The sequence below is a fragment of the Pezoporus flaviventris genome, unplaced genomic scaffold (genome assembly GCF_033815535.1).
Source record: "Pezoporus flaviventris isolate CSIRO_AGI_PZ_B2104156 unplaced genomic scaffold, CSIRO_AGI_Pfla_v1 ptg000002l, whole genome shotgun sequence".
In the NCBI taxonomy this organism is placed as follows: domain Eukaryota; kingdom Metazoa; phylum Chordata; class Aves; order Psittaciformes; family Psittacidae; genus Pezoporus; species Pezoporus flaviventris.
In genome coordinates, this window is record NW_026892550.1 from 51,142,994 (window position 1) to 51,159,407 (window position 16,414).

At 35.8% G+C, this 16,414-nt stretch overlaps 1 protein-coding gene across 1 annotated transcript in view; it reads right to left on the reverse strand.

Moving 5' to 3' along the window:
* TBCK (TBC1 domain containing kinase) overlaps positions 1–16,414 on the reverse strand; it is a 93,220-nt gene that overhangs the window by 39,569 nt on the left and 37,237 nt on the right. The window contains exons 15-20 of the mRNA XM_061478275.1: positions 15,084–15,146; positions 14,099–14,225; positions 13,526–13,576; positions 12,681–12,764; positions 9,102–9,187; positions 1,357–1,393 (exon numbers count right to left, since the gene is read on the reverse strand). Coding sequence (XP_061334259.1) covers positions 1,357–1,393; positions 9,102–9,187; positions 12,681–12,764; positions 13,526–13,576; positions 14,099–14,225; positions 15,084–15,146 — 448 coding nt within the window. The remainder of the gene's footprint in view (positions 1–1,356; positions 1,394–9,101; positions 9,188–12,680; positions 12,765–13,525; positions 13,577–14,098; positions 14,226–15,083; positions 15,147–16,414) is intronic.

Consider the following 16,414-nt stretch of genomic DNA (forward strand, 5'->3'; position numbering starts at 1 on the left):
TATAGGCATATAAGATATTAAAACCATATACACACACAGTCTATATAATTTTTCCTCTCCCATTTTAGGGTTTTTTATTTGGCAGCAAAAAGGACTCAAACTGTTCAGAAACAGGTTTATCTTCATATGCAGTTTGATTATTCTGGAAATCATCAGTATCTTCATTATTAAATATTTAGAAATGTGCAGGTTTTCATATTTCAAACACACACAAAGTTAGCCAATTTATTTCTCTTTTGGCACAGTACAGTTATGCATTAGGACACGCATATCAGTTTTTCCAACAGTATGAATTCATTAATGAGTTAACCAATAAGCTCAACCACTTAAAACTTGACAAGAAAATGAGCAAAGCACAGCAAAAATTTGCAGAATAAAGGAAAGACAAGGAGAAAGGCCTGTAAAATGTAGCAACATCTTACATACAAAGCTGAAGCTGGCTCTCCTAAAATAAGTCATCTTCCAGCAAAACAGTCCTAACATTCTATGGCAATTCATTGCTAAGGAAACCATCTCCTTGGTTTTCCAAAGGTAGTGATTCTTATGAAAGCTCTTATTAAAGAATGGACAACTGCAAGAACCAGTGCTTTACAGTCAGGATCTTTAGAAACTGCCGTCAAGAATCTCACATTAAATTCTTTGATATTTCATCACAGAAATAATCCATCAGCTCTTTTCAGAGCTGCCAATTTTTTTTTTTAATTCAAAGTCTGTCAATGTTGACATGACATTAAAAAAAAAAAAAAAAATCACAGAGATCTTTGAGGAAAGGTTTTTAATTGCTTTCTAGACCTGCTGTATTAACTTTGTCCTTCATTAAAAGCTCACCAAATTAGAAAGCTCTTTTAGTTCCTAACATACATGTGCAAATATCACAGTAAACTAGTGCTAGTAAAATGACAATGAAAAAACCCCTTGTTTCATTGATCTTTAAAAACAAAGTTACTCTCTTTCTTACATTATTTGGGTAAGGGCAGGGGAAGCTGGTGAGGTTTGTTGTGTGTTTTTTTGTTTTTTTTAACTGTATCTTTTTTTTTCCAGTAGATAACAGCTTCCTCTGCACACTCCCTAAATCCTGCATGTGTAAAATAATCCAGGTCAAACTTAATAAAATTCTTCTTCTTCAAAAAAAAGAAAAAAGCAAAGAAAATAATTATTGTAAAATCAGGGCAAAAAGTATGTGAGGCACTGTTGAGACTCAAACTACACCACAACACACATCCTTGCAAATTAAAAGTGACCTACTAAATGATAGACACACCCCAGCAATTAGGAGGATGTTAGCTGAAAGTGTGAGAAAAATTATGCTGAAGAAATTTAAGAACTTTTAATCAAAGAAAAAGGGTGCATACTCACGTGTAAACATTGTAAGAAACCAAGGAATAGCATAAAGCTGAAGAAGGTGGTGATGAGGAAAGAGAACAAAAAAATGTTTTAAGAGTTGAAGTTATCTGTGACAATTATCTACTACATTAAAAATTGCCTAACTTGGCATAAATGTATCTAAAATAGGAAATAACAGGAGTGGCAGAACAACTATCACACAACTTTTAGCCCCTCAGAGATGATCTTTCCTCCCCCAAGTTTCCATTTGCATTTCTTTCAAGTTACTAGTTTGTGATACTGTACTGAAAACAGTAACAAAAACAACCATCACTCTCACTAGGCTTAGGTTTGCAAAAAATAATCCCCAAAGTCTTAAAGAACTCAGAAACCTGCTCTATTAAACTGTCACTGTTCTCACCTTACATATATATATATATACTGTTAAGTGATAACAAGCATAAACCAAGTTGATTCAATATATCTTTTTGAGTATGGAAAAAAAACCTTGATTCTATATAAATAACTAAAAGTGCAAATCACAATTTCCAACAGAAAAATTAATCATATCTATCTTTTTCTCCTATGTTGCTATTTATTAAAACGTATACTTGGCATTGAACAGCAGTAAGAACAGTTTCATTCTCAGAACCATATAGTGCCAGTTACTAAAACCTAAAGTATTCATGTTGTTCTACTGTGACCTTTAAAGGCAGGTGTCATCTGATTTGAGGCTGCTTCAGCACTTATACAACTATTAGAACTTCTGCTGCTGCAGTGGCCACAGAAAACCTTTAGTTTCTGTCAACTTTCATTCTGGTAATACCATATAGAGAAAATTTCAGTATGCATTAGAAAAGCTAAGTATTTGTTACCTGAAGAGTTTCTTAATTTTCAATTAATTATTTAGCAAGTTGAAGGCAACAGAATCTACTTTCCTGAAACACTGAACGGCACAGAAAGTCACCACAAATTAGGGATACAAGAGCAAGATGATCATTGTTAAATTTTACTCAGTTGCATAGCTCACGTGCTCTGTTTTCTACTTCTGAAGATTTACAGTTAGACATAAAGCTTAATATATTACGTTTTAGCTCATAAAGTGCAAATTAGTCTCCCATTAAGCTTTCCCTGGAAGCAAGCAAATGAGAACTAGAAAGCCTAATTGATATTATGTTAATAAATTACTACTTATTCCATAAGCCCTTAACTGGATTATGGCACTGGCTAAACAATGCACACATTTGCTGAAAAGCTCTTTAGCACAGCTCTAAGTTTTACTTCTATGTCTTCATGTGAGCATCTGATAATATCTGAACCACACTGTCCATAAAACAGACCGTTCACCACTTTCAGTATTCAAGAGTCCTTAACAAAGCTTGGCCTCCAATCAGCCAATTGGTTTTAAGGGTTCAAACCCCCTTAAAACCCCTAAAAATTGTGATATTTATATTACTATTTTCATCTTCTAATGCATTCATACTATTTCACTGAGTATATCTTTGTATGCCTTCAATAGATGGCTCTCTGCTCAATAACAACATACCCTGTTCCCTGAAATACCTTCTACAGCGGTCATGATCAGCCAATACCTGTTTACCTGCTTGCTTTCAATGCACTATAAAATCAAGCACTCCTAAAAGCCTGAGGCTCCTCTTTGCTCGGAGGTACATATTATGCAGAAGTAATTTTGAACTATATTACTTCCCTGGTATTTAAAAGCAATTACTTCCTCCTTTTCATACATTTGATTAATATGTTTAACCCAGATCCACACGTTCTCCTAATTTCACAAACACCTCTAATTTTGTATGCATCTACATAGAAATATACAAGAAAATACACTAAATTTTTCACATTAGGCAGATTATTAAGATGTAACCGCAAGGCAAAGCATCACTTTGCTCTAAACCATCATTACAAACTCAACAACGATTACATGAAAATATAGGTCAAAGTATTTAAGTATAAAGTATCAGGCAAGTTTTTTATTGAAGGGATTTTTCCATCTAATTTTCCTGATGTTCTAAGACAAGGAGGTCTTGGTAAACCTGGAAAGGTTATGATTATTATTAATAAGCAAGCAAAGAAAAGCCACAACACTGGTCGTATTATTCCACCATACAAGTCAAATTGAAAAACACAGACAAAAAGAATTGCACTGACTTGAAGTCCTTAAATGAGTAAGCTACCAAACTCTTAGTGAAATGACTGTACTGTTAACATATTATTAGTAAATGCTGCCCTCTAGCAATCACCGGCTGGAACAGCATCGGGCCGTACTTCCGTACTAACCAGCTGCTAAAGAGGTTTCCAAGCTCTCACTACTGAGCCCTGAAACATAATGGGGTTGTGGGTTTCACTGAAACTTAACTCTTCGTAGCTAGAAAACATACCTAATGTTTAATCAAGGCAGCGTTTTAACTCCTGGAACAGCCTGAGAATAAGTCACATTGAGAGCCTGTAAAACTAATACTCAATATTTTTTTAGAGTGAACTTGAGATCAGCAGCGCCGTACTTATCATTTTGATTTGCTAGCAAAATTCAAGCTCCTTTTTTTGATATTTCTTATACATGAAGAAATAAGCAGTCCCCTAACACAAGTTCCCAATCAAACAATCTGAATAAATCCACAGGGTTTTTTTTAGTTACATTTGTCCTTAGGCTTGCTTTCCTTCTCCATCTTTCCCTACCTCATTATTCCTATCTAAAGCTTCCTTTCCAAGAGTGCTCTGCTATAACAAATTCTGATCAGTACCTGAGATTGGAGATGCAGTTCACTGCTCTTCAACAGGGTGAAAATGTTTTACTTGTCCATAGTTAGATGGGCATATTTTTAAAAGAGTGCATCTCTCATTAGACATTAAAAGATCTTAGAGATACTGGTTCAAATCTTGATGAAAGTTTTTCTATGAGCATTTCCTTAATTCCCTGCTATTACTGTCTGTTGTTTTTTTTCATTATTTGACCATTCCTCCAGAAGATGAGAGCTTTATACACTTGTGTCTACAGCAGATTGAGATTCCAGTTGCAAAGACAGTAGTTTTAAAGAAAACTAGGCTCAGGGGATTTTGATTCTAAAGATATTTCAGAAGAAATAGCAAGGTGAAAATGAGTGTTAATGTTTGTTGTTGGGGATGGTAGAGAGTATTAAAAGGCACAAACAAGCTTCTTGTACTCTGAAAAGTCTGTAAGAATTAAGTGTCTGTCCCGTATGATTCAAGTGTACCTTATGAACATTATAAGACACTTACAGTGAAGCTATGTACCTGTCTGCAGGATAATGAAAATTAATTATTTAAAACTGAACGTTTGAGTTTTCAAAACATCAAAAACGCCAACATTTTTCACAAGTTCTTGTTTGTTATGCATGTATATAACACTTGAGTTTCCCAAAAAACTAAGAAAATTCAGAAATCTCTAAGAAAGTTCACCTCCTACACCTCAGAGAATTATAGAGCTGAGATCAAGGTTAAATACCAACAGTTTTAAAGATAACAAACACAATAGGAGTAATCATTATTCTTGCAGTCTTTCGTAGAAGAATCTTCTCACAATCTGTCATTCAGTGCAGTGTGTTATGTTAAACTGGTAAACTGTTGAGTCTTCACCATCTTAAAAATATTTATAGATGGATTAAAAAAAACCAAATACATGCTAAGGCAAGTATTTCACACTGTTTTCAGTGCTCAAGACTTTTTCATAGAATCATAGAATCGTTAGGATTGGAAAGGACCTTAAGATCATCTAGTTCCAACCCCCCTGCAATGGGCAGGGACACCTCACGCTAAATCATATCACCCAAGGCCTCGTCCAACCTGGTCTTGAACACTGCCAGGGATGGAGCATTCACAGCCTCCCTGGGCAACCTATTCCAGTGCCTCACCACTCGAACAGGAAAGAATTTCCTTCTTATATGCAATCTAAACTTCCCCTGTTTTAACCCATTACCCCTTGTCCTGTCACTACAGTCCCTAATGAAGAGTCCCTCCCCAGCATCCCTATAGGTCCCCTTCCGATACTGGAAGGCTTGGAGCCTTTCTTTCTCAAGGCTGAAGTCACACAGGAATATAGGAATTACCACAATCAATGGCAACTGGGCAAACATTCTATCTCCAGCAGTGAGTACCTCATTTGCTTTAGGAGGAACAAAATTTTCTGTCTATGAAGTTGCTGCAGTTTATTTGTTTGGGGTTGGTTTGGGGTTTTGGTTTTATTTTGTTTGGGGTTTTTTGTTTGTTGGTGTTCTGTTTTGCCTGATTGATGTATGTGTGAAACAATGTTGTCCAACAATAAGCTGGAATTGTCCTAACAAGGCTGCCTCCCAGCTACTGCTTTTTGTTTCAATTTTCATTTGTGAAGAAAAAAACATTTTTGCCCTCTACAGCTTCCTGAAGTGGGGAAGTGGAGATGAAGGTGTTGATCTCTTCTCCCTTTTATCCAGTGACAGGACATACAGGAATGGTTCAAAGCTGCACCAGAAGACATTTAGACTGAACATTAAGAAGCAATCCTTTACTGAGAAGGTGGTCAGACACTGGAACCAGCTTCCTTGGAAGGTAGTTGATGCCCCAAGCCTGTCAGTATTTAAGAGGCATTTGGACAATGCCCTTAACATGCTTTAGCTTGGTTGACCCTGAACTGGTCAGGCAGTTGCACCATATTATCATCGCAGGTCCCTTCCAACTGCAGTAGTCTATTCTATAAACCCCCCATCTTGCACCTTTATGTTCTGTCTTCAAAATACATACACACATACTTAGCCTCAAGCCTATATGGTGCCTAGACAATTAGTCAGAACTTTAAATGCTACAGGAAGGTGCAAAAATGTTTTCATGATTGGGGATGCAAAGAGAATCTACCCACCTATATGCAGCTACACAAACAAAATATGAAGAATAATCACTTTCCTCACAAAATAAATACACCAGCAAGAAATCTCTCCCCAGGATTCACCAGCAGGTAAAAGGGTAACAGAACAAACAGAGATAAAGTACTTCAATTGTGGGATTTTTAATTCTCGGATGCAGACCTATTACTAACACCTCTTGCATATCGCCAAAACCAAGCTAAGGTATCTACCTATGACAGCAGTTCCAGCACAATGATATTAGTAACTGCATCCATACTTTGTCATCTCTATTCATGGCCATCTGTCAGCTGTGTCTAGCTTCCATAATTTGCAGCTGAAAGCTCTTCAGATTAATTTATAGCTATAGTTACCCTTTTAGTAATGTAGCATACTTCCTTGTTTTCCTTCAGTTCAAAATCGCCTGCTGTTGATGTTAGCATTATTCAGTAAAACATAGAATGAGTTCTAAAGCATTATATGGGGGGAGAAAGAGGAGAAATTATAAACTTCAGGAAAGTGAGCAAAGAACTGTAAGATTCACCATATATATCCCTCTATTTACATGGAAATCACATAGCCACAGCAATGTACTTAATCCAAGCCCTGCATCAGCGATTCAAGCTTCAGCAATATTCAATATTCTGAGAGCTACGTGACCTGAAGCAAATGAGAAGGGTGCCAGGAAACACAATCTTTCCTGCAGCAGAGCCTGCCCTTCAATGATGAAACACTAATCAGGGTTTACTCTGATAGGATTAGTACTCAAGCACGGAACTCTAGTTCAGGTCTCATTACTACAGTGCATATCCTTCACCTTGATGGATCCTGTGCTATCTTGTTACAGGTACAAAAAATCACTTCTCACTAATCTAAAAGGCAGAACAACTTTTACTTGTTAAAAACAAAAAAAGATGATTTAGAAAGGACAACCTCTCTTCAGAGGCTAGTGTTAATTTTAGAACTATCATATGTATCTAATGAAAGTTGTTTTTTTTAATATGTTTTTTTTTAATACACCTCTATTTTGTAATTACTTAGTACATTACCTAATCATCTCTAGACTTCAACACTTAAGAGACATTTGACTCCCAAATTTCACTATGCATTGTCCATTGGCTAGCACAACACAAACCCTAAAATATAAAAAAAACATGTGATTTTAAACAATTCCATTTGACTTGCACCTTAGAGGTTTTCAGTGGAGAATTTTAAATGTACAAGAAGACGCTAGGAGCTGCTGAAAGATCAAGTTAACACCCAAGAGAGGTTGCCACAGAGCTCTCATGTAGGTTAATAGCAAAAACAGGAACCTGTAAGATGGTCAGGGAAAATTACATCCCTGCTTCTTCAGTTGGAACTGTCCTGGACAAAATACATAGAGGAATTGCTCTGGTCATCCACAGCCTTTTCCAAACAAATATCAAGTGCATTTACATAGTGATGCTGCAAACCTGATTCTCCATCAGGAACTTAAACCTTGCTGCTACCTATGCTCTTCAACCCCCAAAATACTTAGACTTTCTAGAGATCAATGTTCTCCCTTCTTCCCACCTTTCCTTCATCTTCCTCCCACCTATCCTGTTCAGATATGGGCTATCAGCAATACGTGTGGTCTTCTCAAACATCTCTTTATAATGCAATACTCTGGCTTTTTCTTCTGCTCATTTTAATGCCACAGTATCTTTTAAATTTGTATCACTCATAAACAACATTATTACATTAAAACCAACTCTACAAATCAAAACATGTATCTGCTTTTCCATTACAATCTTTCTAAACAGTGATAATGAGTATCTGTTAGTCCCAAAGACATACACAAATCCACCCCAGAACTAGTGAATATGTACAACAAATGACTTTCAGAGGCTTAGCTTTGCTGTTTCAACTTAAATTATTTCCTAATAAGCATAAAGCTTTATACTGCTTACAGAAGAAATGCATATAAATTTCTTAATAAATTTTATATTTCTACATCAGCATCACTTGACTTCAATTTCCATCTTCCATTTTGACCTCTCAGTCATCATCTCTTCTTGTTATTACCAAATTTCTAAATGTCAAGCTTAATGACATAGACAATATCAATTAATAATGTTCTCTCCATAGCCTTGCCTACATCTATTTTTCAGAAACATCAATCAAACTTCAGTCATGCTATAGTAGATAGACAAACATTTTTATAGCGTTATCTTGGCTTTCTGGACTATATATACCTCTCTAAACAAAAGAGGAAAGCTTCACTATTTGCAGTGATAGCTAAAAAGCGAGCCTTTTAAAGAAAGCCTTCTTTTGCCTTTTCCAACATACCCCTCCCTCTATTACATTTTGACTGAGTTCTCAGTTTTCATTTTCTTCTACCTTACAGACTTCTTCCAATGAAAAGCATAAAACTTGAATACAAGTTATGCACTCATCCAATGCTTCTGATAGATTCTAACAAATGACTGCTATGCCTCTTCCAAAGTATGACATACCTACAGATTAACCATCATTCACACACATTTTTCTATATTATTTGCAGATTTGTGTGTCTTTTGTGTTAACCAATGGCATTTAACTCATTTGGAGAAATTTAGCTTTTAGTTATTTATGGACATATTAATTTCTATATATTAATCCATGCTTTATAAATAAAATTACATTTCATAAAATTATATGTTTTAAGATGAATCTTCAAGTTATAACTGACAATTAGTACTTTTTTTTATTTACCATGCTAACGGAACAGGAAGGACTGAGGTATGTAAAACAACAATCAAAACTTTATCATTTTATCAGCATACTCAAAAAAGTCCATTAATAAGAAAGTTTCACTTATGTCAAACTGCTACTGAAATAATCTAGAAAGGCATCTTCTCCAAGTTGCCCTCATTTTCCATTTTTTACTTCCTTTGAACAATACTTATAAAAATGCTTAGCACTTACATCTGGAATAAAACCAATTTCATTAAGGTGGTTACTCAGCTCTGGATCATGGAATGCAATCATCTGGGAAAACACTGTCAGGTATTCTGAAACAACAAGCAAATTCAAGATCATTGACAAAAACACAAGCCACCACATGCTGTTAGCTCACAACTGAGCTGTAGAAAAGGAATAACACTATTTTTTTTTAATAATTTTTTTTCAACCTACAATTAACCAACAAGTGAATACTACTGCTGCCCTCTTTGTCAGCATTATATTCAATACAGAGGAAGGAATGTTCAATTTCTCTTCCTTAGTACTTCAAAATCTGGATTTTCAAGAACGGTTTACTTGGTTCATACTCAGGTTGTTATGGTTGCTCGACATGCAAAGTTAAAGAATTTCCAATACGACTACGAGCCACAAGATATTAATGGAAGCAAATCAGAATAGGACTGTTTCAAGGATTTTTTAGCCCCAAATTGTTTTAATGATAGACAAAGTTTATACTCTTTAAATTATATCCCATGTGGTTTCTTTTCTACAAAGTTAAATTTTGTAACCCAGAAGTTAAAGTGGGGCTTTAAGGTTACCATTTCCATGACCAGTAGTAACACTTCAATTTTTTTTTTTAATAGATAAGAAGATATATTTATTGTAAAAGATAAAATGTCTTACATTCTCAGCATGGCACATTAGGCCAATGGGCACAATTTAATTATCTAAATAATGCTTTTAATTGGAAGAGAAGCAGACAGCAAAACACAGACACTGACAGGTTTCTTTCTCTCTGTTCTGCCCTTCTTTCAGTTTCATCCACACTGTCATATGCTTTGTTATAAGGAAGATGAAAAGGCAATAACATTGTAGTTTTGTAACAGATGGCAATTCCTTTTCCTCTATGCTCCCAAGAAGAGAGTAATTAGGGCCCAGACAGCTAGTTGAGGGGGAGAAGAGAGACAAAGAATGCGAACCCTCCTCCCACGTCAGAATATGCTGACATCTCAGTGCATCCCCCGAATATAAGGCCCCAAAGATCAAGTCCACACAATTCCACAAATTAAAAAAACAGTGGCAACTCTGGATGGTTAGTCTACTGTTAAGGACTAGATGCCTACTCCTGTCTCTCTTGGGGAGAGCAAATAATTCCCTATTTCTCAGTTTGACTTCATCCCTGAAGGGACAAATTCAAATTCCAATTCCACTGCTAAGAAGCACAGAAGTGGTTCTGCTGAGATAATTCCATGCTTAGACATCTTTAAAAACAGAAATGGGCCTAAACATCTACTTGTTTACAGGCTTCTATTTCACTCAAATCTTCATTATCTGTATTCAAGTTAACTCCTTTCAGGTTAAGCTGGCAAGTTAAGATCAATCACTCTGTAAAATAATTCTGTATGGACCAGAAATTTTAAAAGCTGATTCCGCCTCAGGAGGACTGATCAACAATGCTCTCATTGTAACAGCATGAGGGAAATAAACCACAGTCCTACTAGAAATTATCCTTGAAAGGATGCGTAATTCTCCAATGTAAGTTACAATTAGAAATTAAGACCTCTTGAGCCTCCTTTAGAAATTTTGTAACTTTTGCTTCTAGCTGCAATGACAAAGCCCCTGCACTAAACCTCTTAAGAGGTACCTGGCATCTTATGAGTGCCAGCCTCTCCCCTCTGATACTGCACCTCTCTTACGCCACTGATGGCTTGGCAGCACTCAGATGAGGAGGTAAGTGGGTAAACAGACCCAATACCAAATTTTGTGTCACCAAGGTGAGACTGCTTTGGAGCTACTCACAGATCACGTTTTCTCAGTTTCAAGCCAAAGTTATTCACATGCATACAAGTTTGGGACATAACTGAATCTATGCCTTAAATGCATACCAAACTGCATTATTTTTTTTTTTTTTTTTTAAGTGCATTTCACATCAGTTTTATTTCATGAAACAGCCAGTAATCACAAGTCAGGTACAGCAAACCAGAAATTCTACACAACCCTACATATTCAGCTGTATATTGATGAAAATGATTTCACAATTAGCTTCTCTGAAGCACATTTATTTTAAAAATAAAGATTCGTGCCCATGATGGTTCTCTACAGATATAATAAAGGTTAATAAAAACCATCTTTATTTGACTAGCCAGTCTTATGAAATATAATTAGTGCATGCGATTACATGGTTAATTAGGTTTTTAAAAACACACAAATCTTCACAAAAATGTACCACTCAGGTCCAGCCAATTGTTGCTGGCTGGAATTTCATTGTATGATTTTTCTGTTTTATGTAATTTGGCATTCCATACCCAAACCTCTTTAACTGCTCATTTTCTATTTCATGTGAGGAAATACATCTGACAAGCTTAGAAAAAACACCCGTCTTCATAATGTAGGACAAGTTCAGAAATGAGGTATGTGTTAAACTCTGCAGTTCAAAAGACTCTTCCTGTCCACCTCTACATGGAAGACACAAAGAAGCTCAGAAGCTAAAATTGCAGTAGGCAGTTAAATGACACATTCTTAACACTTTCTTCAAACCCAACAAAGCAGGGAAATTACACAGGATTTTCACTTAAAACTGCCATTTACACATGGGCATTTGACATACAACCCAAGAAAGGATTAAATCAGAATACTGAATGACTCCTAAAAGGTCTCCCTGAGTCCCTGATGATGCCAGACATTGCACAGGAACTCAGGAATGCCTGAGTTGCCACTTTGGTTCACAGAATCCTACTGACCTGTATTTCTGACTTTTTATAAAGCCCCTTAGGGATAACATCAGGGAACTCTAGACAGCAAAAGTATTATTTTATGGAAGAATATACTCCTCTGAGAAAAGTCTTTATCAAGATATTAGTCTTGAAGTCTAAACAGATTGTCACCACAGGAGCATATGATATATTTACTCTGTTCATCTTTAGACCTCTATTGCCCCTTTTATTTACCAAGCGCTCTTTCTTTACAGACAAAAGGATGCAAATGAGTTCTATTGAATAGTTTTTCCAAACTATTTATTTTACATATTCAGTTCATAACACTTCTTACTAATTGTCTCTCCTAACAATTCCTTATGTTAGCTCCCTCCCTATTATCCAGTACATAACTGCTTTTATGTCTAATTATATGTTGTTGATCAGGTCTTAATTTTTTTTTTTTCAGAAAAAAAATTACAGACACTGTTCCTAAGTTGAGGACTTTCACAAGTTCTATACAGAAAAATTTCTTTAAAAGAAACAGAAGGACAGGAAGCCATGCTGAAAGCCAGTATTCAATAAATACTCATAACTGCTTGCAATTAAAAACATTCATTACCACCTATTTTTTTAAACTATTAATGGCTTTCAAAAAGCTTATACAGAGCATTTGTTTTTTTTTCTCCTGTCTGAATTACCCGTTTAGTTTGATCCTATTTTTCTTGCACAGCTGTTGTTCTTACTTACCTAAAATAAACCTTTTGAAATAAATACGTGGGTATTTCTACAGTGAGAGTCTAATTGTGTTTCAATTTTGCAACTTGAAAAAGTGCATTTATAATCCAGAAATAATTCCACTTTTCTGAAAAAAAAACCAAAACCAAAAAAAATGAAGGGACAGACTTACCTTGAATAACATGAGAATTATCCTTCAAAAAGAAGTTATACAAATATTTGGGGATAAAAGCAGACATGCAGGCATATGCTAGAGCTGAAAGAAACAGAAAAATAAATGCACCTACAGAGAAACATAAGTAAGTATACCTAAAAGTTCATTATCAAGCAGGTAATAAGCTTATGCTTATTATTATTCTTAAATCCATCTATACACAAAAATGATTGTATGCACAGTAGGCATAACACGAATCATTTTCCTAAGAAACTAGTTCCCCCCCGCCCCCGGCCCAGGCCTTACATAAAGAAAGCCAGGTGCAAGGGAACAGAAGACTGGACTACGCCTATTCTGAACAAATCACATTCTAAGCTGATAAAGGCAACATATCCAAAGCTGGTCGGATAAGCTTTTAGGCATTTAAAACAATCATCAGCTTTTCTGAATAAAGGTAGTCTGGAGAGGTTAAAAGGTTAGAAATTACACACTCACGTTAAAAAAGGCTGAACTACAGCTTCACTGAAAAAGACATACTAGAGAAGCTTTTTTTGCTTTTCTATAAACAAAGTTATTTGTGCTTTTTATTATATACTCATTATTCTACTGAACAATTATGCATTATGTATTCATTACTGTATTCAATAAATGCAGGATTTGAACCCCTGCTTGAAGAGTAGCACCCCACATACATGTTTCAAAACCCAACCGTTTCTTTTGACTTGTGCCAACAAGAACTTTAAAATTCCTCTGTAGCTACAGAAAGTTTCCATCTATAAGTGGGTGCACATGTATCCATCTACAACTAGACAGAGATGACAGATTATGCTTCCCCTTCACCCCCAGCAGAAAAGGGTACTCACCTTCATTGTTAAAATTCAAGTACAGAAATGGTGCACAAAGAGAGTCAAGACCTGGAGAGAAAAGCCACAAAAAAATAGCATAAAGAGCTCATTTACAGCAATGCAGAAAATAAATTTGCATTATAATTCTGCAACCACAGGCTTTACGCGTAATGCTGAAAACAACTGTGAAATCAATGCATGAAACAAGATGTTGAACTATAATGCTGAAATGATTATTCTGCCAAGGCTACTAAGAAATGCAATTTACTATCCCAAGAACTTGCTTGGTAACTTCAGCAGTTTCACCTTGGAGCTGAACAATAAGCAACAGACTTTTTTTTTTTTTAAGTGACTGAAGCTTAGGGAAGTAAATATTTAAGAAAGAGTGGGGTGATTTTTCATTATGAATTAACTATAAATTATTAGAATCTAAATTTGTAATAACCCATAGATTCCTCCTTCAAAAGAAACAGAAAAGAAAGTACTCAAAAAAAGAGCTTACATTGGGGGTAGGGAAAAAGGTGGATGTATTTTTAAGTCAGCCATAGCTTTCCAGTTAATTATCTGACCTAGCCAACCACTCAAACTCACCTTGCCAGTACACCAAATCAGGATGGGAAACAACCCAGGCCTTCAATACACGTCTAAACTTCGCATGACCCTCTGGTGATGACAGCAACTCATCATACTGATGGCAACGAGGAATATCAACTTCAATCTGCACCACAGCCAGGCATATAATATAAAGAGAAATCAGGATAAGTGAGGTAGTACTACAGCAATCTTGCAACACTAGAGGTGGAAGTGAGCCAAAGAATATAAGTCAGACCACCATCATAAACACAATCGGCTTTCTCTATCACACTCAAAATCAACACTGAAAGGGGACTTGGGACTCTAATAGCCCTGTTCAAGATTAAAAAGAGGGATTTCTTTTTTTTCTTTTTCCAGATTCATATTTTTAAAATGCCTTGAAAAAGGCAGAATGCAGACTACTACTACAGGGTTTTTTATGACCCAACTTTTGGACTCATTCCAGATGCTATGATCCCTTTGCTCTAAAGGATAATCAAATCAGAGTTCGCGGAAAGTTGTACCCAATTTGATGTAAAATATTTCTTCAGCCAGCCAAAAGGAACAGCTGTTGCTTGTGATGTCTTTTTATGTCTGGCAAGACTTCCTGGAGAACCAAATTGCTCAAGCACAGCTCACTTCACAGGATCTCCAGGTACTCGGCACTATCTGGTACAAGGTCCAACATGCACAACAAACATTCACTAAAAACAGGATTTAGCAGTACATCAGTAATATTGCTTACTACACTCTGTTACTGTTACAGAAACAGTGATTCTGAAGTAGAAGAAGATTTTGCTTTCCACATATTATAATTTGAGTTAAACTATCCATTCCTCTGTTTTGCAAGATTCATGCTCCAGTAGGAGTAGGTTTAGAGGCCAGGGGGAACCCTTTTAGTACTATTGGCCGTATCTATTGTAACAGGCAAATGTCTGTAGCTCATGGAAAAGATCTCTGCATTTCTTCAAGTGGCAATATTTGGTAACACCACAAGTCTTACTTGTCTGTCCGTAGGAATCGGTGTGTCTTTATCAATGGCATCATATTTTGCTTGTATGGCACCCTAAATGTGGAAGAACAACAACCAAATTTAGAAAGTCATTACTAACATAAATGCATATGACAGTGTACACACTGATGTACAGAAGTTGACTGTTTTCATTAGGTGCTTTACTTAGCAACTTTTTTTTCCCCTGAAAATTTTTCCCAAAATACAGAAAATTCTGACATCTGAATTTCAAACAAAGCCATCTTTATTCTGTTATCAGGACATATAAACCTTTTTATGACCTCCTCAGTGCAATCTTCAACAATTTTCAGTTGTTTATGCAGAAAATTGTGTACTTGATACAGTTTTCCATTTTCAAGTTAAAAAATGCTCTTCAGTTTGAAATCAGTGCTTATCTAAACCACAAGCAAGTGGCTTTCAGCAACATACCTCTGAAGGCACTGAATCCAGCTATACACATCCAATATATACTACTCTTACATAGCCTGCCCATGCACGAATCCCAAGACAGGCATGCTGACAAGTCCATCTTACTACTATGGCGCAGGGAAACACTATCTGCATTGTACAGATGATAAGCTTATGAAGCATGAGAACTGCCTCAACTCCCAAGACCCAGGCCACAACCCTGAGCAATAATTGTTATTTACATTACAGCTATTTTTTGGTCTTATTAGATAGCACTCAGCAGATCACTTCCTAAGCTAAATATCCTAAATAACCTGGATGTGTTATCTAAGAGAACCTCTTTGCTGCACTACAAGCAAATTGCAAGCAGAGTAGATGCAAGAAGAGGGTAGTCAAGCAATCTCTGTGAGGAGCTGTCACTGCTGGGATATTCCTTTCTAGTCCTTTGTCCAAAAGTGTTGCATTTATTTATTCTCTAGTCTTTGGAGAAAATATGTTGGTGAGAAAAATACATTTGGTATGTTTCATCCTGTTTTACCCAACTATTGCTGACTGGAGCAGAAGATTTCTAACTGCATTTGTCAAAAATATTTCAAATCAAAGCAAAAAGAAATTTAAAATATTAAAGCAAATACTAAAGCAAAAAAATAGTTAAAATCAAAGCAAAAAGAAAAAAAAAACAACTGTTAACAACCAATTGTATTTAAACAATCCAAGTTTGATTCTGCAGTATTTTTCCATCCCATAATCAAAATTAAAGGCAGCCAAATTTTCATACATTCTCTGGAATCAAATAATCTTAAGAAACAAAAAGCAAGTCTGATCATTGTCTCCATTCACACAATTTCATGACTCATTTTGTTTGAAATTCCAGTAATTGTACCTGACAAATCTTCAAATCCATTCCATCTTCC